Genomic DNA, 24,948 nt, shown 5'->3' with positions numbered 1-24,948 from the left:
GGGTTTGTAAGGGTCACTCGACTCCTTTCCAGAATTCACCTGAGATCGTGGGAGAGATGTCAGAGGAGTCGTGCCTCAGGGCATAATGAGAGGTCAACACCGCTGCATCAGCAGCATGCCAGCACAGCAAAACACTCCGGGAGAGGACGGGAAAACAAATCGGAGAATGAGACAAAGAAAATGCAATTATTTCACTTGAAGGGCTGTAGGAGATGAAGCCACTAGATTTCATAAAGAGCATGAGCATTACTGAAGTACTCAATGCAAAGTGGAAAGTAGGGGACAAAACAACATGAATACAAAACCGACTTTCACTAACTGAATAGGCAGCATCCTCACATCATGGTGAATGATTTGGGACACTGCATATTAGCAATGATTCCTCAGAAATGTTGCTTTGCATGGGAAAATCAACGCATAGGACGTCTTATATTACCTAATTCAACCTTTCCTCCAACCAATACGCTCGTATAGGCCGTTTGTCCAAATCCCTGAAATACGACCCATCAGAGCGTATACTACAATTGCGCCCCTATCGGCAAAAGGTCGTTTTCATATTAATGTTTTGTACTCTTTTATTTGCACTCTGGTTTGCGTTTCGTGTAGCTCAGTTGGTAGATTATTGCGTTATACCTTGATATGTAATCATGTTATCATGGGTTCGATCCCAGGGAACGGACGTGCACGAAAATGTATATGCTCAATAAATCATAATTTAGCATGATTTCTGTGAGGGGTAGGTTTAGGGATGGGGTTAGGTGTGGTCATTTGAAAGAATAAGCCACCTAGTAAAATATGTAGGAAATACCGTGAGATCGGTGTAAAACGCCCACAAATTGCATTTAAATAAACGTGCGTTTTGATTGGTAATGACGTTATACGTAATTTCATGACGACAGACGCAACACAATACTGTTATTATTTTTACACCCGCTACAGGGTGCTGAACTTTAAAACGTAACTATCGGTCGTAATAAGGTGCTTGCACAAACGACCTATATGGTCGTTTTTTGTTGGAGGACAGACTCGCCTAATTATTGTACCTGAAATGACTATGATGTGAAAACGCAGTAAACTGCTCACTATGTTTTGGGACAAAGCAATTGTGTGAGTGGCACAATGGGAGTATGTGTGACATAGCAGCACTGCTCTGTGCAATCATTATCGTAGTACAGAAAAGGGCTGATTGAAACCAACCGAAAAGAGAGCGCGTGAGAAAGAGAGGTGGAAGCAGATGGCACTGATATAATATTATGACATGTCAGCTGGGTCTGAACACCAGCCAGAGGCAGACGGCTCACGGGTCAACTCCTCAACACAGATAAGAGCTTTGTTTGTCTGCTCATCGCCACCTCTCCTCTTCCTCCGTCTCTTCACACTCTCATCTGTCACTCCCACACCAGCGATTTACTATTTCTCAAGCCAGTGGACATGGCACAATCAAAGAGAAAACGGAATTGTTTTTCCTTACACTGTCTAGACAATGGTTTTGGAAACGTATGATTCATTACTGGCATTTACTAAGGCAAGTTTTAATGCTACTATTGCTTATACTTAGAATTAGTACAGCTGCAAACACACCTGCAACTCGCTCTTGAGTGATGAGGAAAGAGTTTAACGTTTGCTGAGGGCCCCTAGTGGGCCCCGGTCTCCTGGTTAAGAGCCACTGACATAGAAGCATGTTTTGCACCAAAAATAACATCCACAGCATGACTCCTTAATCCAGATCTCCAGCCTCTAATGCACACTAAATGTACATGGCCTCTGAGAACAGAAGGTCGCCTCATTTAAAGACCTTGCCTGTATATCTGTATCCTTAAAGGAGCAAATCCCCTCCGAGTTTCTTGGTGGGGTTGAGCAAGAAATCCACATAGTGCTTTTGGTTTAGACGGTTTATTTGAACAGAGATGCTCCACTGAGCTCGAGCACCATCAGGGCATTCTCAAGCCACTAATGACAAAAGCATTCACAGCATGAGGAGTTTTAGTCTGGAAAACCAAGCCCGGATATTTGCTGCGGCTTCCGAGGTGGCAGGAAAAGCAGGAATAAAGAGGGAAAAAAGTGATGGGTTTGGTGTGCGACGTCGGTTTAAAAGAATCTTTGTTTTTCCACGACAAGTGGCAAAATGACTAATGTAGGATTTTTGCAAATAATAAGGTACAACTTTGCTGGAATACCTACATCGTGATGACAGATTCTTCAGCATCAGCGCAGCAGACGGGAGGAAGATCAAACTTTCCTTTATTGCATTTTCAGATGCATAGCCAAGACAAATGAGAATGAAGTGACGTGGGTTAATTGGAGAATTAATTAGCTTTCCTATCTTCAGAGGAAAATTAATGACCGTAAAAATGTGAGAAACTATTGATAATTAATAAATAAATGTATTAATTAATACTTTGTTATCCTAAGCTGTGCATTACAACAAAATTACCCCAACTAAAATGTATTTAATTATATTTTGATGATATATCAGATGTGATATCTGAACAAAGGCCTGTCCTTACCGATGAAAATGCATCTGTGCATCGCATGGCACTTTAACTATCATCAATGAACTGAACAACATTAACCCATGATTCCTGCTCTCTGCTATTTTTCCTCTCCAGAGGCAGTCCTAAAAATGTCCATTAAAATTTCATGGGTTTCAAAGTGATTTCCCTTCCACTTGAACACAACATCATGATGACAGGAAAGAGAATTGATTTCACGGTGACACGAGCAAAGCAGCGGAGACCCCTGGGCAGGTACACAAAGACCGTCTGAGACGGGCCGAATAAAAACAAAGGCAATTCTATTAGTGAGAAAAAGAAAGTAATTTACTATTTAAAATAAATAAATAAATAAATAAATAAAATATAAGATTTACCGTATAAATCATATAATTCATTCACTTCACTTAATTAAAAAAAAGTTATTATATATTTTTATTTTTTTATTTTTTTTATTTATTTTATTTTATTTAACCTTTATTTAACCAGGAAAGGTCCCATTGAGTTACAGTAACTCTTCTCCCAGGGAGTCCTGGCCAAGACTGGCGGCCAAAAGTTTCAATACATAAAAGACAGGACATAAATTACATAATACACTACAAATCTCTATACACTATACATACTAGAAAACAAAACAAGACATTAACGTCAGCAAATACAAACATACAATTGTATAAGATACCTAATTAATAACAATTGCACTGTTCAGTCAGAGTTGACTTTAAAAGGTTTTTAAAAGTATTAATAGATGGAAGTGATACTAGATTTAAAGTGTTTTGGAGTTCATTCCAGGCATTTGGTGCATATGATGAGAAAGCTTTTTTACCAATGGCTGTTTTTGTTGATGGAGTAATTAATAGTATTTTCTTTGACGATCTTGTCCTGTAAACACTATTTTGGTAAATAAGCAAATTTGAAATATAGATAGGTAATTTACACATTAGTGCTCTAGCAATAAAAATCAATAAATGGATTTTCCTTCTGAGGGAGAGGGAGGACCATTGTACAGTTTCATACAGAGTGCAGTGGTGAGTCCTAGCTGCTGCACCTGTAATGAAACGTAAAGCTGAGTGGTATAGTACATCTAGTTTTTTTAATAAAAATGAAGTAGAGTGCATATAAATTAGGTCACCATAATCCAAAACTGATAAAAATGTGCTCTGCACCAACCTTTTCCTTGCTGAATAAGGAAAGCACTTCTTTAGTCTAAAATAAAAACCTAACTTGGGTCTGAGTTTTTTTAAAAGGCTCTCAATATGGACCCCAAAAGACAATTTATCATCCAACCAAATACCTAGGTATTTGTAGGAGGTCACTCTCTCTATTGGAGTACCACTTTGTGCTACCATTCAGAGTTTTATTCAGCATTAAACGGTTTAGAGGTAATAGTAAATACTGTACATTTATGTGTTAATGGCTGTGTATATAGGCTACTGAATCATGAAATAATATAATATGATTGTCTTTTACAATTATAATAAAATACACTATTTCTAACACATGTTTGTGTGCTTGATTGTTTTTGGAATTGGAAGTCTTTTTTCCAGTCAAATAAACATTATCGTGGCATATACTTATACACGTGTTTGATAAGTACATCATTGAAATTTAAAGCACAGACTTGTTTGCCCCATGTGTATTTTCCTCTAGCTCCACTGGGGTAAAGAGCGCTGGCCAAAGAGGGCACGCGACAGACAAAAGCTCCCCAAGCTTCTGATCACTTTGATGACAACAATGAAGCTATTCTCCTGCTACCCTGCTGATCCCACAGCGTTTAGTGCTGAATTAGTGTGCTCTTGTCCTGTGTCTGCAGGACAGTTGTTGCCATGGAAAATGTGTGCCCTTTCCAGTGCCCCGGGGACCTGTGTCCATTCTGTTGTGATTGGGGATGGCGTGGGAGAGAGGAGATAAGCTTTCTCACCCACAGAACTACCTTCAGCTTTACCTCTGTGAAATGTGAGCACACCACAGGTCTTATAACAACAGAACTGTTACTGGCCTGTAATGCTATAAATAATACTAAAATAAATAAATAAATAAAAAATAGAAACCCTCTGTTAAAAAAAAAAAAAAAAAACCTGTTTTCTGTTCTGGAAATGTATGCATAACACAAAACTTGTAATATAAAACAACTGTCTTAATGTACTTTGATTAATCAACTGGCAAAATCTGGTGGTATATTAGTTTATCCTATTGTTTCTGCATTTCACTGAATGTTTCTACTCTGTTCACCTCTAGTGTCTTGCCTTTATTGTTCACAATAAGTAAATCAGTATGCATACCATGCATTCACGTACAGGTTTGTATCTGGTTTCATCCATTAATAATCAAGTGTCTGCATGCTGTGGTGTTTTATTAATATTCTGGAGTCAAACTCTCCCAGATGAGGGACTGCAGATCACTGCTGGAAAATCAGCTGAAGTCACACACACACACACACACACACACACACACACACACACACACCGGTGCGTGCTGGTTTACATTAGCAGCATAGGTCTGATCATTGAGTCAGGGAAAGCTTGACTGAGTCCAGCTGCTGGAATGAGCTCAGTGTCTGAAAGATAGCACAGGACCTAATGATTCATCACGGTTACGCCTCTTTACTAACAACCTCAATTACCCCCCACAGCTCTCTGCTCCCACTCACTAAATGAACTCTGACAATGGCACATTACAACCAAAATCACCAGCGAACAACATCAGAACGCCATCGGCAGACCTCCATTAACCTCCGGACTGGAAACATGTTGAAACACAGCAGAGATTCAAATGTCATTTACGAGCGAAGGCGATTCAAAAAAAAGAATGAAAAGCATAAATCGCCAGATGAAGTCGGTGACAGCCGAACCTCTGAAGAACATCAAAATGCGGCTTGCTTGTTGAAAACTTTATGTTGTGGTTTTTAGCATGGTGTTAAGTGTTTGCTTGGTGTTCTGGGGAGCTGTTTATCAAGTCAAAGCATCTATAATGCTCAGTAATTTGATGTAAACATCATTTAGTTCAACTAAGCTATAAATTATTCAGTACAAACTATTAAGTAATTAAACAAAGCCCTGATTTGTGTTTAACTGTATTTTTTTTCTTTAAATCAACAAATGATACAGCAACAAAAACAACCTGTATGTATGTGAATGTGTATATATATATATATATATATATATATATATATATATATATATATATATATATATATATATATATATATATATATATATACTATTGTAACATTGTTACACACACACACACACACACACACACATTCTACAATGAAGTTAAGATAATTGTATTAAATTACAATATTATTATTGTTGCTGTTGCAATACAATAAACACACATACTATAAATGTTTTCTATAATAATATATTTCTTCCACAAAAAACATAATACTTGAACATTATAATGTAATGATTGATCTTGTTATAAAATATTATAAATATTAAAAATACAAAAAAATATAAATTCTTCTATAAATTATTATAATTACATATTCTATTTTATTGTTATTATAAATTACTACTATAAAATATTCGTTATTAATTTATTATTATTATTATTATTATTATTATTATTATTATTATTATTATTATTATTATTATTATTATTATTATATACATACATACTATGAGAGACAATGTGCCATGTGCATTGACAGATGTTGTCCTGTAGAGGGAGCAGGAGGCAAGTTATAAAAGCCTGACCTTTATGAAGCCTTTGACTGGGCTCTGACCTCATTATTAATATAACCACAATAAAAGGCATTTTTTATCCACTTCCACAGCACTATTACAAAACTCAAAAAAGACTCGCAGGCATAGTTTTCTGAATATTCTTGTCTGGTTTCGAGCTAGAGCTAACGATGATATTGCTCACATGGAAAATCAGCCTCCACATCACCACCACCACAACAACATTGCTAAAATGTTTGGGCCTTAACCAGATCTCCTGCTAAATGAACTTGCACGCTGACGTTTCCTTGAAATGTGTGAATAAGAGCAGCCACACAGAAAACACAAACACACACATGATGTGTAATCATGAATGCACGGTGATTCCTGGAGCTCTGGGGAGTCTGTGGAGTTCATCTGATCCACCCTGCAACACCAACACAACGGCTGGATGCAGTCTTCCTCTCCTTATCTATCAGCTGATGTTTGCCTCCATCTTTCCCAGTTGTGACTCAATGTCACGCCTCAGTACTTTCAAAACATTCACGTTCACGCTGTCATTGTGTTTCATTGGTCTGGATTGATTTCCAGTAAGACAGATCCATTTGAATTACTAATGTATTACGTAGAGTTGCCTTAGACAACACAAAACTGACTTATTTATCTTGATGAAAAATATATATAATGAAACATATGTATTTATTTCATTAAATGTAATTATATATAGACTATGCTATGCATTAGCATTTATTTGTATATTTTAAATACTATTTTAATGTATTTTTTGCATATTCTTATTTGTTTTTTTCCTCATTTTTATTTCTATTTAGCTTTTTTATTTCAGTTTTAGTCATTTTAGTACTTCAGCAACCTTATGTTGTTTCAGTTAGTTGCTAAGGAAGCAATTCTAATTGTTAAGTTATTAAGTTTTTCATCTAATGTTTTGTGCATATGATTTTTGATCCCGATTGTATGTTTTTATACAATCTGCGTATGTCTCACTGACGGTTACGTTTAAGGGCCACATCATACGACAACAAATCACATCATACGAAATCACCACCGTGTAAAAAAAAATATATATAAATACAAAAATAAAACTTGTTTTTTCCTCTCCCTGTTAATGTTTCTAGTTTATGATTGTTCTCATGGCTTTTATTGTGGACAGGCAAACTGTCACTGGAAAGACGTCACGCAGAGATACACATGGGAATGGTTGATCATCTGGCCAATAACAGTTGAGTTTGTATTCGGGGTGCTTTAAGGACTGCAGATTTTTATCTGAACTTAACGGTACATTTACTTAACAACGATGTACTAAAAACAGAAAAGAACAGAAAACCCAATTTTAATTATGTATATAAAAATAGACATCCTAATTCCTAACTTTACTATAATGATACAGAAACACATTTAAAGCTAACAGGCACAGACAGATCTCCAGAACAGAGGTTAAGCTGAATGAAAGAGTTCGCTAGTTTAGACGAATGTTTAGCGTTGACTAACACTTGCTCATGACAGTAATTCCAGTATTTCTGTGATTCAAGCGGACATGGTGAGTCAAGATGATTCATTTGACACTAGTGTATAATGCCAGTCACAGCGGAAAGGGGCTTCGGTCTCTGTGGAGTTTCAAAGCTGCATGTAGAATGAATGATGATTCAGAGTGTTGAGTTAAATGGGGGGTCTCTGACGCATATTTACTTTCCTTTTCAGCCCTATCTTTTCTTTTTTACAACCTTCTCTTCTCCCTGGGTCTCCTGACGGATCAGAGACCCCCTAACTGACTAATAATGACCGCTTCAGGTTACTACGACAACTCACGGGCCCTCTGCACTGTGACCTTTTGACCCCACTGGGGTCTTGGGTTTCTACCTGCTGCACAGGACGTCCTGAATGAGCTATGGCTGACTGTGACTGTCTCTATGTGTTCATGGAGGTAAAAGACTTTCTGGTGACTACATGACCCCTCAGGTGCAGGAAACAGGAAATTTAGGATCATGTCTTGACAAGTAATATGCCAGAAATATGTGGTTGGCTGAAGAAAGTTTGACCGTGTGACATCTGGTATATAATGATGAAGAAAATATTAATATCCTGAACTAGATAAGTGTCCAGTGACAAGTTGTTTGTCTTTCCGAACTAAAAGTAAAAATGCTGTATGGAATGACACAGTTACAATGAATCAGATTATGTGTGTGGTGCAAGAGTTAGGACCAATCGTATTTCACTGGGGGCGGGGCTACACAGCACAATGCCAGCTAGCTTGTCCTTTAATATAGCACATCTAGGCCAATATCTTTAATCTGAGTGTACTTCACAGTCAAAAATGAAGCGGTTTTGAGTTTCTAATATGCATAATAAATGAGAATCAACCAATCAGAATGTTTTTCATCATGACCTGACAGCTATATTTTAAAGCTTCATATAATCTGTTGCATGTACTGTAATAACCTCATAATTATTAATTTCACCTGATGACCTTATCCGCTCTCATTATGCAGATTTCACAGTTAAACAGCAGCATATTGAGCACATATTCCCACTTTTCTTTTCTTTTTTAAGTCATGCAAGTTTAAAGAATGCCATCACTTCAATTCCTGAATCTGAACTGAGTAGCTTTAAATGATATTTTTCGGTGTTTGGCTTAGTGTTACATTATAATAATTATTATCCTCTGATGCCTTTTGTTCTTTAATATTAATAATTGTTTTTAGCTTTATTTTTTGTTTTTCTATTTAAATGTTAAGTTTTGAAAATTTGTTGTATGCATTTGACTTTTATATCTAATTTCTTTATTTTAAAAATGTGTATAGGTAGTATTTATAAAGTTCTAGCTTTTAGTTTTGGATCAGTTTTTTTTAGTTATTTTACTACTACAGTTGATTGCTTCTGTTGAATTCAAATTCCAACTCGCAAACTGATAAGAAACCAATTCTTGAAACTGCTCGGGCCTTCTTTTCATCCTCATATACTTGCATAAAGACACTACAAAGACAACAGTGTGTGTGGTTTGTTTTATACTTGACGTAAAATATAAATGATGAACCTGAGGGGCTACTGTTGAACCGTCTGACAGAGAAAAGGAAAAGGGCAAAGAGAGGGGAAAGAAACAGAGAGAGCCATTCTGTGTCTCATCCTAAAATGTATTAGTCATCCTCCTTACAGCAACCAAATCTCTCAATTACGCCCTAAAACTTCAGCCATGATGGATGAGCCTGCTGCGGGGACCGTGGGATATTTTTACCTCCCTCATTGCAGTGATTTTTCTGCAATCTGACAAGTTTCCAGCCAAGCCCTGTTCAGTTTCACCTGTCTCTATCCTCACCTGCGGTTACAATCAACGTGATTTCCTTTATGTTAATGAACAGAATGACAAAAAAAGGCTTTATTGAATGTGATCTAGCTGAAGGTGGGCCGTTGCACATGCTCAGATCTCCCTGGCCATTTTGATCAGCATGTGGTGTCATAAATCATGTAGCATTACTGATATTGTGCAGGTAGTTAGCATGAGGTTGTGAGCTGGCAGCCTCATGGCTAATGAGGCTCTTAAAGAGTTTCCTCCTCCTGTGGGTATCAGTTACTTATTTGATCCTGGGGGGAGGGACATGCTTTGACCATCCTAAATTATTGATACATTGAGAAAACCATTATCCACTTTTGCTGTATGAAAAACAACAACAACAACAACAAAAACAGCCTGAACATTCTTCGAAACATCTCTTTTTGTGTTTCACAGAAGAAAGTAAGTCACATGGCTTTGGAATGAGTAAATAAAAAAAAATAAATAAATAAATAAATACAAAAAAACATATATATATTTCAGTAAATTGGCCCTCTAATTTGGACACACACACACACACACACACACACACACACACATACATAAGACTCTATCTGCTTTTCACAACAATACATTCAATACTAAACCTCATGACCCAAATATTGAATATAACAAGACCTTGAACATTCATTTAAATGTAAAACTCTACTCAGCAGGATTGATGCTGTGTTTCTGCCTCGATGGGAAGCTTAGTCCAGAATAGATTGGTTTCCTGCTGGGGAGGAAGCTTTGTCATGGTATCCATGGAGACAAGCCAGCTAAAGCTAAAGCTATCTCACTGCCATGTGTTTGCGTTGTCATCAAAATAAAAAAATTTACATTGAAGAAGTCCAATTTCTGTGCTGTTGTTTTTGTGAACAAACCTCAAAATAATCTTGCCCTTTTGTCCCTTATAAAAAAATAAATAAATGGCTGATTACACCAAGAAGGATAGCGATACGAATGATAACTGAATAATAAAAATCTACACCAATGGACAATAAAGGTTGTTTATTATGACTGCATGCTACAGTTTTGTCATCTGTTGCTTTAAAAGTTGGGTGGATTCTGACTGACTCTCAGGGTTTTATCGGGTAAACGTTGCTTAAACGTTGCTCTATTCTCATAGAATGTAAGCCATTTATTAAAACTGCATTGTTACAGTTATCATCCTTGTATGAATGGCCCTTAAAGGCGCAGTCACATTAACACCAAGTCTACACCGCGACATGACCATAAACCTAAACCATAGTTCAAGTTTTAAGCAAATTTATATATGTATTTGTAAATACTATATGAATTTGCTAATTAAACCCCAATGAAGCAAGCAGACGTTGATTCAGCTTCTATGTTGAAATAAAACATTCACTATTCGGTCGGCTAATTGGAACAGTATTAGGTTGGAAATAAAACATCCATTCAATACTGAAATGAGGTCGGCACTCAACATGTACGGCCGACCCATTCGGTAGAAATCATAACATTTGTTTGACTGGAAAAATCAGAGCTGTCAGTTCTGCGCATATGCATAATTTAAATTGTATGCCACAGAGGTGAAGGTAAGCAGAAACGTCTTTTAATTTGTCCTTTTAGCATAACGTAAATTATCACTTAAGCCTTGTTCAGACTGTCAGCCCAAGTCCAATTGGAATCCAAAAAGAAGATTTTTTTAACAAATCCGCTTCCAGCTATGTACATTCATGTGTGGTTTGAAATCCTACGCAGAACACATTTCTTTAAATCTGTTTCAGATGTTACTTTCTCGCACCGTGTCAAATGTAAACAGCTGGTCTACACACCTCTGAATTTTTAGAGCAGCAGAGATGGCAGCATTGGATAAATCCATGCATTCAAGGTTTTCTACATTTCTGCCATTGCCTCATAAGGAGTTATATGATTCAGCATGACGGCATCATGTTATAAGACTACATCTGTATTGCAAACTGTTTTGCTATTATTACTATTATTATTATTATTAGTGTAGGCATTCCAACGCAACGTCATTACCAATGCAGATATTCAAAATGAGAAAAACGCAAAGGGACACACAAATCAGATCTGAACAGCTGCAATACACAGTCAAACATTTAGATTGGATTGCAATCAAATACGGTCCAGGTAAGGCTTTAGTAACTGTTTATATTAAATACTTTTTTTGCTGCATCATTATTATAATCGCTATTATCATCTGATTCCATTAGAGTACAGTTCATTTCTCAAAGGGCAATAAAACATTCCTGAAAAAGACTAACTTCTTATGTTTTACATTGTCAAATCTAATTCAGATGGAAAAACCACTAGCACTAGGTGCTGTTTTGATCTATTAATTAAACAGCGAACAGTGTTCATGTCACATCAAAATTAGAGCTAATTGAAACGAGGGCTTTTGGTATGTTTGTCACAACAATGGCGGTTCCCACTTATAACCACTGACCTAAATACACACACACACTCCCACACACTCTCTCCTACGAGCTGTCTTTGTCTAGTTCAATACCAGCGCATGGCTCTGACGATGGTTTTGTGGGTCGGTGTTGCTATAACAACAGGCGAGAGCTGCACACGGTGGCGCCAGATTTCCCTGGCCTTCATCAGACGAGGGACCCCCTGCTGAATCTAAAACACGTCCCCCCACGACACTTCACACATGCCTAAATCATGGGCGGCAGCGATATTAGTTTTTATCTGCCTGAACAGCCCATGTTTTGTGGAGTATTTCGAAACATTTGACTGGAAGTGCAGTGAGCAGACTTGCAAATTTGGCATCTTTATGTCCCCCAAACGTCAGGGTTCTGGAGTTAGTTTAGCATGAACTCCCGGGTCTTCGAGAGGAGCGCTTATGTGTGCAGTCCTTTGTCATGCACACATATACTGGAGCCTGTATAGGGCTTTATGGGTGGCAGAGTTATGACCCCTGTCCAGAGTATGGGGGACACTGTCGTTCCAGGCAACTATGAGGCTATTGAGTAACAGGAACCCACTATAAACAACACCAAATCTCTCTGTGACACCCCTCTGCTCTGCTCCAAAACCTGGAGAGCTGCATGCTGAAAGCGAACTTCATAAACGACTGGTTTGGAACACACCACAGTCGGCCCACCACACAACTAAGGCCCTTTTCGGACATCTTTGAAACAAATTTCAGTCATGCAGGTACATCTCCTATTTCTTTGAATGGGGAACCATTAATTCTCCAAAGCTGGAATTCGTAAAGTCATCACATCACTGAAGCTGCTGTTAGGAACTATAATTCTGAAAGGTATTTCATTGTTTTCATGCACGACTTTTCTGAATTGGATGAAAAATACTTATTTGATTTCTCTCAACTTGTTTCACCATCGAATACGTTTTTAACTAATGCATTCTGGGATACCCTTCTCCTTGAAAAGCTGGGTAAAATCAACCACTTTAACGTATATTTCACTATTTTCAAGCAGGACTTTTCAGAATTTTTATATTTGGAATCAACATTTCTGTCCACCACCAGGTTTTTAACTAATGCATTCAGAAATTGCCTTCTCTAAGAAGGAAACCCACAAAGACGTCCATTAGTTTTGAAACAAAATTGTGTATATTAGAAGGCAACATAATTACGTTACCTAGCTGATGGAACAGGATGTTTGTCCCTTAAAATGGTGTCTAAGTAGGGAGTGTCTCTATGTTCTGGAACACAGAGCTTTCTTTATGACATTTGAAAAAGTGATTCTACACACACACACTGGGACTTAGAGGTATGTGTTAGATGGCAATCTACCCCCTGCATATTTTGGAGGGGCTAATTACATTGCAAATAGAATAATCAAACTGCTGTTTTGTGCATAACTTGCTCAAATGGATGTCAATTTTAGGATCTAATAATAACCAAGGGAAATGAATAGAAGTCTCTGTTTGTATGATACAGACATGTGACTTTTACTTCACATAAAAAAACAACAACTCTGTATCACAAAGCACAAGATGCTGATTCTGTAAGACCGCTGGGTATTGCTTTGGGAGTTTTGATAAATAAATAAATAAATAAATAAATAAATAAATAAATAAATAAATAAATAACTTTAATACACATTAAATTGAACAAGTAAAAAAAAATACAATAATAATAATTCCTTTAAAATAAATGCTGCTCTTTTGAACTTTCTAGTAATCGAAGAACCGTGCAAATAAGTAACACAGTCTCCACAAAAAAATGTGAATAGGCACAACTGCTTTCAACATTGATAATAAATGTTTCTTTCGCATCAAACCAGTATATCAGAATGATTTCTGAAGGATCATGTGACACTGAAGACTGGAGTAATGATGCAAAAAATTCAGCTTTGATCACAGGAATAAATTACATTTAGAAATATATAAAAATATAATCTTTATTTTAAATATATTTAAATATTTCACAAATATTCCAATATCACAGTTTTTACTGTATTTTTGATCATTTTTATTTTTCATGAACTAAACTTTAACTCATCTCGCACTAGCAACCACACATACCAACGTCCCCAAACCAACACTATTAACCCCTTAGCAACACCTGTGTCAAAATGTGAGCAGTTTCATGCTCAATAATCCTCATACCCATCATCCACTGCATTCTCCTTATTACACTAATGTGCTGAGCCGACAGAAGACGACGAAAGAAAGATTATTTGAAACAGAGATATTCAGACTCACTCAGTTTCCATGGCAACACACACACACACACACATACACACACACACCTGGGGACAAGATATCAGAAGGAGTTTACATAACAGAGCTCCTACACAGCTTACAGAAACGTGCCACATTTCAATCTCTACATGTGCTACACTCTGAGTGTTCTATTCTTAGAAGCTGCATGTAATTTACAGAACTCAAAGTAGGCTGTTAAAAAGTATAACCAGGCAGCTTGTTGTATGTGTATGTCTAATAACTAACTTCTATCCATAACCAATTGGAAATGAGTATTGTTTCCTAGTACATTTTCCAGACCTTTTAAATACAATTGTGCATTAGTCATGTTGGGTCAAATGATGGCACACACACATGAGGATGTTGTTCAGTGTCCTGCGTGTCCTCTAATGAGCTGATAACAGTCATGGCCTCTCTGTGCTCTCAGTAGCCCTGGCAAGACCAGACAGATCTCAGCTAACAAATACAGATCAGCTGCTCATCCCAAACAAGTCAAGCCAGACTGACAAATCAACCTCTAGAGTAGATCAGACGGTCAGTCACACATCTGGCACCGAGGAAAATACTACAATGACAACATAAACCTCACTCGGGGGAGTAAATCTCATTTCAGATCTGGTGAGCAAGAGAAACAAGACATTTTCTTCAGAGTATTGACTGTAACAATATTTCCGAGCCAAGTGGGACACAATCTATTCTTGTAAAACTGGGTTTGTGTCTTAACCAGCCACAGCCCTGGAAAGCAGATGTTTTGTTGTTAGCTTGAAAGAGTCTGGTGTAAATACAGATTTCACTTTCGATTCATGATCACACACTCTCAGTGTGATTCTGATTCATCTGGGAATACTGTATTCCTGTTTTAATTTAGCTTTTGTTAATAGAGGACAGTGTTGACTGCAAACTGATTCAAATCACTAACTATTTCTCACGGGAACTGGCTCATAAAATGTTTTTGTTTTGGGAATTAGATTAATGTAGTCATGCTGTATGTTTTGTATTTATTTATTTGTGAATCTGATGACATTGAACACACAGTATATTTCTTTTACTAATAACAAGTCCTTTTTTTCATTATTTCTTTTTATTTCAATTGATTTAATTTTATTTTACATTGTCTTTTTATTATAGCACATTTTAAACACTCAATGCAGTGTCACATGGTCCTTCATAAATAATTATAATATGTTGATTTGGTGCACATTAAATATTTATTATCACATCAAAAAAAAAAAAAAAATTGCTGCCTCATATTTTTGTGGAAAGGGCACTTTTTTATTTCTTCAATGAAACAAAAGTTACAAAGAACAGCATTTGTTTGAAACAGAAACAGTTTATAACATTATAAATGCCTTTGCTGTCATTTTTTTTTTTTTTTTTTTTTTTACCAGTTTAGCATGTCCTTGATGAATAAAATTAATTTCTTTTGAAACAATAAAAATAAAAATAAAAATCTTCTGACCCCACAATTTTGATCAGTAATGTACAAATTAAAAGCACCTCTTCTGCTGGGTCTCGGTACTTATATTTGGTCCGCACCCGAGTGCGATTGCTGTATTCCCAAAAGATCCGCTCCAAGGGGGGAAACGAACCTGAGTTCGATTCAGTTGAACAAATCAAGACAGGTGTGAAGACACCCTTAGTGTGTTTTGCTTGACTGCTTCACAATGCATTTCTGCTGGAAAACACATGAAGGCTTGTTATTGTTTTCATCCAAGCAAAACATATTCATTTTGGGTTATGTTAGATCATAAATGTGATCTGCTGAAGTAGGATAGTTATTCGATCTGAAGTGGTGTCGAATGCAGGGTGAAGTACTTTCAGATGTGAGCTGCCGGATTGTGAACTTTCTCACTTCGCAGCGATTCCCCATCAGACTAAACCAACAGTGCAGGTTAAGAGAGGCCAACATCAAAGCTCCGCTGACAGCTTAAACAAACACTTCTCACTTGTTCTGTAATTTCCCAGTTTTGTGTTCACACATAAACACACACACACACACACATTTAACACTACATCTCTAACAATGAGCTGCAGATAGCAGAATGAAGGCTGCGCTCAGCAACATCAGGTGTTGTGACAGTGAAAATGAGAGCCGGCTCTGTGAGGGTCCCTCGGGGGACACAGCCAAATCTGATGAGGACCTGAAGATGGCACATATGGTTCCAAAATGAGACCCTCAGCTGATTGTGACATGATTGCTCTTTGGGGGGCCTCAAGCTGACAATGAATCAGCCAATTAAGTCTTTCACAATTCGACTCAAAAAGCTTGATTAAAAGCACTTAATCATTGCTTTAAAAAAAAGGACCTATATGTGTAAAACATCTTTCATTTTAAGACTATAACTCACTATTAACACAATAAATTCTGAAATAATATTTAATATTTATTTATAAATTATAATTTTTTTCAAATCAAATCTGAAAATATATATAATATGCTCCACTACTAAGTTTAGGGATGACATTTTTTTTTTTCTTTCTTTTTCACCAGTCACCAGACTCCATTCATTTGATTAAAAAAAGGTATCGGTAAAAACAGTAATATTGTGAAATATTATTACAATTTAAAATAACTGTTTTCTACTTAATTATTTTTTTTTACATTTTAATTTATTTCTGATATAAAGCTGAATTTCAGCATCATTACTCCAGTCTTTAGTGTCAGATGATCCCTCAGAAATCATTCTGATATGATTATTTTCTTTAAAAATATTTCTCATTATTATCAATGATGAAAAATTGTGCTGCTTCATATTTCAAACACTGTTTTTTTTAGGATCACTTGATGATCAAAAGAACATCATTTGTTTCAGAAAAAAAGCATTATAAACGTCTTTATTGTCACTTTTGATCAATTTAAAGCACCTTTGCTGATTAAAAATAATAATAAAATTATTCATTTTTAATTTCTTAATTAAAAACTTGGTGAACCAAAACTTTTAATTAGTAGTGTATAAATTACATAATAATGTTTTCAATAGTTTGTGTAGATTGAAATACAACATTTCACATATATCAGCAAACACTTACCTATTGGCCAGGACGTCATCATCGACGTCTACAACTATGTCATCATCGTCGTCATCATCTTCTTCTGGCTGGCTCTTGCACGTCAGGATGCCATCGCTCAGATAATCAGACTTGAGGTCAGCCAGGTCATCGTCCTCGGCTCCCAGGCCCTCGATGAGCTGGGTGTGCTGCAGGTGGCTGATGTGCATTGATGCTCGGATGGGCAGCGAGTGGGCGGTGACACCGGAGGAGGGGGCGTCACCAGCCTGCAGCCGAGGGCTGGACTGGCCGTGGCGCCAGGAGAGAGGGGAGGAACGGTTGGACAAGCTAGAGATGCTGCGGGCGTTAGTCTCATCACTGTCGTAGCACATGCTGCTCTCAATACAGCTGGAAGATTAGAAAAAAAAAAGAAGGTGGTTTAATCATTAATTCACTTCCAGGATAAAAATGTCATTTTTACCCTAATCCTTTAACTCATGCAGTTAGAGCAGTGTTGTTTTATTTTATTTTTTTTCTCAGTATTTAGAATTTTTTTATTTGTCAATTTTCCAATTTCAACTTTCATTTTTAGTAGTTTTATCAAATGTTTATACAGGTTTTTTTTTTTATTGTTTTTTTTTTTTGTTATTTTAGTTCTATTAAAATGAGAAACGTTGTGTTGGCAACTAGCTTAGCTTTTTATATTCAGTTAACTTTGTTTTATTTTTTATTTTAGATATAGTAAACTATGATAACTCTGCATTGGAGTGAGGGTTATCGTAGATAAGTATGTTTGAAGCTTGGTGTGCACATATTACCAAAATTTCAGCTAAATTTCGCGGGCAAAAAAATTCCATTCTATACTGTCAACAGTGCTACTGTATGTATTAAGCACAACTCACAAAGTCACTATAAACCCAAGCGGCTTTAGTTTGAAGAGTGTTTCTGATGTGGTTGGAGCTGGCCGTCGCCATCTTGGCAGATGATAAGTTACTCCCAGATAATAACAAATGGGCAAAGAGATGGGAGCTGGCGATCCACCTGTCACTCAAGTAGCCACGCCCTTAATTATGCAGAACTTTAAGGCTTAATATGTTTTAAATGGATGAGTTATAAAAAAAAAATTCGCCTCCTCACAGTTGTCATGAAGGGCAAAGTTAGCTTAGACCATTAGCTACATAGACCAAAACCACTTTTTGTACCAGGCTGTAAACATTTTCTTTCTGCTGTAATGTTGGGCTTTTTAACATGGGGAGTCTATGGGACTGACTCACTTTTGGAGCCAACCTCTAGCGGCCAGTCGATGAATTACAGTTGAAGACACTTCTGTGTTGGTTTCACGAAAGATAGCGGAAGGTTGCCGCTTGGTCAAAACGTGTGATGAATCTGTATAACCAACTTGAACCCACTGCGAAATCTGTGCGTGGAAATCTTTCGCCCTCCTACGAAAGTCCCTGTCACATGGATTCCTATTTAAATGAATGGATATCACATTTGTAAACTTGCTGAACAAAGTAAATACGACTGCGGCTTCAAAAAGTTAGGAAAAATATTAACAAAATTTGCACCAACGTTCAAATGCTATGCTTCATGCTGCTCAATCCAATGTGATACTGAAGTTAGTAAACAAATGTAGTCAGAGAATAAGAGCTTTGATGCATCTGCACTCAGCTGCTGGCATTCTCGGTGCATTTAAAACAAAAGTCCCAGCTCTGTCAAAATAACTGCAAACAGAAAAAAATTTATCGGCTGCTGCCAGTTTGTAAAAACGGCCAAATATTGGCCAACATAATTGTGGATATACAGCAGATTCTTCTTGAAATTACTTAGTTTCACCTGCAAAAATGTATCGAACAATTGTAAATGTGCACCTTTAAAATTTCGTAAGCAATTTCATAATTATAATATGTTGAGACATGCTGTGTTCATGTAATGTTGGAATTACTGTAATTATTGTTTCTCACTAGCAAAAAAAATCTGAATTTTATGAAACTCCAATCCTTGCCGATGACAAACAAAGAGTATCGAAAGTATTTGACACATTTTCTCATTTCAACCCACCACTGGCAGGTGTGGCAAAAACGTCCCTAGGTTACATATGTAACCCTAGTTCCTCGAGGGAACTCGAGCTGCGTCGTAGCGCTTTTGGGGAACGATGTGCCAACGCTGCCAGACTACCAAGGCCCTACCTAGTGTGTATCTGAAGAGCACAGCTTAGGACGAGAGGACAGAAGAGCCAGGAGCGGCTCGCATATCGAGATTGTAAAATCTGGCGAATGTAGAGGGCGTGGACCACCCCGCAGCGTTGCAGATGTCCAAGAGGGACACACCTGCTAAAAAGGCCTTAGAGGCAGCCATACTCCGCGTAGAGTGAGCCTTGGCTCCCAAAGGAAGGGGAAGACCAGAGGACTCATAGGAGACGTTGATAGCCTCGACTATCCAACGACTAAGGGTCTGCTTAGAGGCAGGAGAACCCTTTTTAGGAGGACCATAGCATACAAGCAATTGGTCAGACTTTCTCCACAGGGCAGCTCTGTGGATGTATGCGTCCAATGCTCGCACTGGACACATACAATTTAGCTTCACCTGGTCTGGCTCCCGAAAGGGAGGAGGACAGAAGGCCTGCAGTACGACAGGTTGTGGTGTGACAGAGGGAACTTTAGGAATGTAACCCGCTCGAGGGTATAAGAATGCTTTGGCCATACCAGGGGCAAAGTCTAGATAGTTAGGGGCCACCGAGAGGGCCTGAAGATCTCCAACTCTCTTTAGAGAGGTAATAGCCAGTAATAGGGCAGTCTTAAGTGTCAGATGTCTGTCTGAGATTTCTTGAATTGGCTCGAATGGAGCTTTGCAGAGAGCCTCTAACACCACAACCAAATCCCATGGGGGAATACGGGACCGTACTGGAGGTCTCAGCCTCAGTGCACCTCGGAGGAAACGTGTAACTAGGGGGTGTCTACCCAGTGACTGATCATTGAAAGGGACGTGGTAAGCAGCTATGGCCGCCACGTACACCTTTAAGGTGGAGTGGGTTAACCCCGCAGAGAGCCTAGCTTGTAAAAACTCCAGAACTGTACCAACTGGGCAGTTAACAGGGTCAAGGTGGCGATCTCTGCACCATGAAGTGAAGAGTTTCCACTTCAGGGCGTACAGTTTCCTCGTGGAGGGAGCTCTGGATTGGAGTAGGGTCTCAACAACCTCGGTTGAGAGACCAGCTGCTAACAGATGTGCCCCCTCAGGGGCCACACCCACAGCTTCCACAACTCCGGGCGAGGGTGAATTATTTTGCCCTGCGCCTGAGAGAGTAGATCTGTCCTGATCGGAATCTGCCATGGAGAGCCGTCGAGGAGAGAAATCAGATCTGCGAACCATACTCGGCCCGGCCAGAACGGGGCTACTAACAACAGACGGACCCCATCCCGGCGTACTCTCGCCAGAACTCCCGGGAGCAGAGTGATAGGGGGAAAAGCGTACAGACGAAGCCTCGGCCAAGTCTGTGCCATGGCATCTAGTCCCAGTGGAGCAGGGTGAACTAGAGAGAACCAGAGGGGACATTGCGATGTCTCTCGAGTCGCGAAGAGGTCCACCTGAGCTTTGCCAAATATTTGCCATATCTGCTTCACCACCTCGGGATGAAGCATCCATTCCCCGGGCCTCGGCCCCTGTCTCGACAGCATGTCTGCTCCCACATTCAATCGCCCAGGAATATACACTGCTCTTAGCGAGAGGAGTTTGCCCTGGGACCACAGGAGGATCTGGTGCACCAGCTTGTACAAGGGGCGTGAACGCAGACCCCCCTGGTGATTGATATAAGAGACTACCGCTGTGTTGTCGGTGCGCACTAAACATGACAGCCTCTCAGGTGTGGGAGGAAATATTTTAAAGCTCGATATACTGCTAGCATTTCTAGACAATTGATGTGCCACGTCAGATGGCGACCGCTCCACAGACCGCGGGCAGGGTGGCCACTCATGACCGCACCCCAACCGGTGAGGGACGCATCTGTCGCTAGCGTTACACGGCGACCAAGAGCTCCCAACACCGGGCCCTGATTCAAGAACCAAGGTTTCTTCCATATGTCTAAGGCACGAAGGCATCGCCGCGTGACCTGAATAGTTCGGAAAGGATTTCCCCTCGGGGAAAACCCCTTGGTCTTGAGCCACCACTGAAGGGGCCTCATGTGCAGGAGACCAAAAGGTATCACGTTGGACGCAGCTGCCATGAGCCCTAACAGTCTCTGAAACTGCTTCACAGTGAGTGACTGGCCTTCTCTGACTCTCTTGACTGATGTGAGGATCGACTCGATCCGAGCAGGAGACATACGTGCCTGCATCGTGGTCGAATCCCATACTACGCCTAGATAGGTGGTTCTCTGAACTGGAGAAAGTACACTCTTCTTGGCATTCAGTCTCAAACCCAGCTCCCCCATATGGGCGAGAACGACACCTCGATGTCGAACCGCCATCTGCTCTGATTGAGCTAAAATCAACCAATCGTCGATATAATTTAGAATGCTGATGCCCTGCATACGGAGGGGTACCAGAGCCGCATCTACACATTTCGTGAACATGCGGTGTGAGAGTGCAAGGCTGAAGGGAAGTACTCAATATTGATAAGCTTTGCCCCCGAAAGCGAACCTCAGAAACTTCCTGTGTTGTGGAAGGATGGATATGTGGAAGTATGCATCTTTGAGATCTATTGTGACAAACCAGTCCTCGGATCTGATTTGAGCTACAACCTGTTTGACAGTAAGCATCTTGAACTTCAGTGACATAACTGAGAGGTTTAACTGACGTAGGTCTAAGATCGGACGCAACCCCCCATCCTTCTTTGGAACTATGAAATACCGGCTGTAAAACCCGGATTCCCTGTCTAGAGGAGGGACCAACTCGATGGCCTCCTTCCTTAATAGGGTATTCACTTCTTGTTCCATAACCAGAGCCTGCTGGGGGCCGACGACTGTCGGTGTAACCCCATTGAATCTCGGCGGTGGACGGCCGAATTGAATAGCATAGCCTCTTTCTACTGTGTGCAGGACCCATTGAGATACATTTGGCAGAAGATTCCACGCTGCTCGAAAATGTACTAAGGGAATCAGTCTCTCGAGACTGATCTCTGGTGTAAGAGGCCCCCGAAGGGGAGGCGAGCTTCCCAGCTCCGCTACGCTCACGGGCGGAAATAACTGGGAGGGATGCTCGCGGGAGACCGCTGCGCCCTGAAGCACCGGCAGGGTTGGCAGACCGGCCTCCAGAGGGTACCGGGGAGAGGCGGGCACCGTATAACGAGGTGGATACCGCTCTGACCCCGTAGGGGCTACCCTCGAGGTCACTGGGATATTGGCGTCAGGACCTCTTTGTCGAGGACTTCCTAGCTTCGATAACTGTACGAAGATCAGATTTTAATCAAGGAGCCCCCGACTCCCGGCGTGGGGGAGCACGAGTGGCGACGCTCTGCTTTTGAGCCTCGCGGTATGAGAAGCCTGCTAGTGGCGTGAGTATCTCCCGTCCAGATAACCCACAAGAGCGACGAGGGAGGAAACTCTGGAACGCCGCCGCCTGCTTACGGGCCTCCTGGAACCTGTCGACGACAGTATTGACTGTGTCGCCGAAAAGGCCCGAGGCTTGGAGCGGGGCGTCCAGGAGGCAGAACCTGTCACGATCTTTTATTTGGGACAGGTTCAGCCATAAATGCCTCTCCGCGGCCACCAAGGCTGCCATAGACCGCCCAATTGCGCGAGCGGTCTCTTTGGTGGCGCGGAGGGAGAGACCCTCGAGAGCTGACTCAGCGTGCTTCGACCCCAGGCAAACCACGCATAAATCATGTGTGTCTCCAGCCGTGATGTAGCGCTGGCATGGAGGAACACACAGTTTATAGCGCGATTTGGTTTCGCCCTTCAAATGTCTAGTCTTTGCTTTGGACTTAGGCATTTTAGTCTACTGAACTGGACAGACAACAGTAAATAAGACTTACAAGACAGACTTATGAACATGCACACACAGAGCGCTTGCTGAAAGACGCGAAGCTGAGGCCAGCTGCGTGGCACGTGCCTTTATAGCTTCCTGGTCGCTACGTCACCCCGTCCGTGACGTCACGCTCTTCCATTGAACTGATTGCACACGATATTCAGAGTTGTTCTTGCCAAAGGCGTTCCCCAAAAGCGCTACGACGCAGCTCGAGTTCCCGAAGAGGAACTTAATTTTGGACTATGCCTCGTCAGGTTTTAATTCGTCTGAGCAGGCAAACTCATTCGACATAGTGGATATAACTGTCAGCTTATCAAGCACACCCTTTTCATCAAAACAACATGAAACTCATCTCAGTCTCACACATTTTGTCAATTTATGTCTATGGAGTAGGTAATACATCATTCGTGGGGATTTTAGGGTAAAACATGTCTGAGGATGTTTCATTTCCTTCATCCCTGCTAAACACGCAGCTCAAGCTTTCTACAGGAAGTCAGTCGCACACACACTGACCCCTCAAGTGCCTTTCTCTGATTATAAAGTAACAGGTCACGGTTTGGGCAGCTGGAGGAACTGGCTGACCTTCTGCTGATTCAACACCCACCCATCCCAGTCCGAACTAAAGCCATCATCTGGATAAACTCATATCCTCCGGAGTTGTGCCTGCCCTGCAATGATTTTAATGTTCTTATTAGTTTCCAGGTGTGGCTTTAATGCTTTTAAGCCCAGCAGATGGATGGAGATTATTTCCCGCTGACCTTGAGCTCAACTTTCAAAGAATAAAAAGCCTTTGGATAAAGTTTGGTTCAATTTAAAAGAACGTTTCAGGTTCAAAACAGTTTCTATCTGTGGCACGCTCTAAATTAGCCTAGCACAGAAAAACATTTAAACTCATTCTTCAGCAAAAATCATGTTTCCAGTTTGAAAGAAGAATTATCAACTTTACAGAGAGCAATTACATTACATTATAATATGAGATTTGAGAATTAGAAAGTAATTTGTAAATAATGCAATACTTTTTAGATAGAGTATTTAATATCTAATTGCACTGTTGAATATGTAATTAGTAACTATTAATTCATTACTTTTATAGAGGAATTTACTAAACACTGGCTACAAATGCCTCTTTGGTCCGTGCAGTTAAATATTTGCAGACAGAAACTCTGCTTTATCTCAGTGCATTTCAAAACAAAATTCTTCAAAAGAAAAATTCTCCCAATAAATTAAAAATAGCAAATATCAATATATCATATATCAATGGGCATGCTAACACTTAACTTAATGCTAACCTGGGTATTTACATTTATGCATTTGGCAGAATTTTATCCAAAGTGGCTTACATTGCATTTAACGTACAACATGTGTGTTGTTAGCATCATGCTCTAATGTTCAAGTTATAAAACTCTACCGATTGATTTACAGGAACGCAACTGACAGCATGTCACAACATCTCACTAGTTTTGAACTCAAAGCTCTTGAATCCCCCCCAATGCATTTATTACAGATTTACATAGAATTTTACACAAAGAGCAAAGGGCTGATAAAAATGTCCCCAGAAAAGAAGACAAAGGCTTCCAGAGCATTTACATGAATCCTTTGGAAAAATGGCAGGCACATCTATTTGCCTGACTTTTGGGCTGAAAAATAATAATGATGATTAAATGAAGGGATTATTGTTCCTTTTATGCTTCAACTGTATGGAATTACATTTGGTTCAATAAAAAATGAACGTAACTTTATAAAACTGAACGTAACTTTTTCAGAATCTATAAAAAATATGCCATTACAAAAGAAGAAAAACACAATGAAAATGAAAAAAGGAACTCAATCGCACAAATTTAACAGGC

At 39.5% G+C, this 24,948-nt stretch overlaps 1 protein-coding gene across 1 annotated transcript in view; it reads right to left on the bottom strand.

Moving 5' to 3' along the window:
* Window positions 1-24,948, bottom strand: part of LOC113070266 (neuron navigator 1-like) — a 120,536-nt gene that overhangs the window by 52,598 nt on the left and 42,990 nt on the right. The window contains exon 6 of the mRNA XM_026243496.1: window positions 17,181-17,546. Within this exon, the coding sequence (XP_026099281.1) occupies window positions 17,181-17,546 (366 nt within the window). The remainder of the gene's footprint in view (window positions 1-17,180; window positions 17,547-24,948) is intronic.

The sequence above is a fragment of the Carassius auratus genome, unplaced genomic scaffold, assembly GCF_003368295.1.
Source record: "Carassius auratus strain Wakin unplaced genomic scaffold, ASM336829v1 scaf_tig00003633, whole genome shotgun sequence".
In the NCBI taxonomy this organism is placed as follows: domain Eukaryota; kingdom Metazoa; phylum Chordata; class Actinopteri; order Cypriniformes; family Cyprinidae; genus Carassius; species Carassius auratus.
This window is presented reverse-complemented; position numbering and strand designations above follow the sequence as displayed.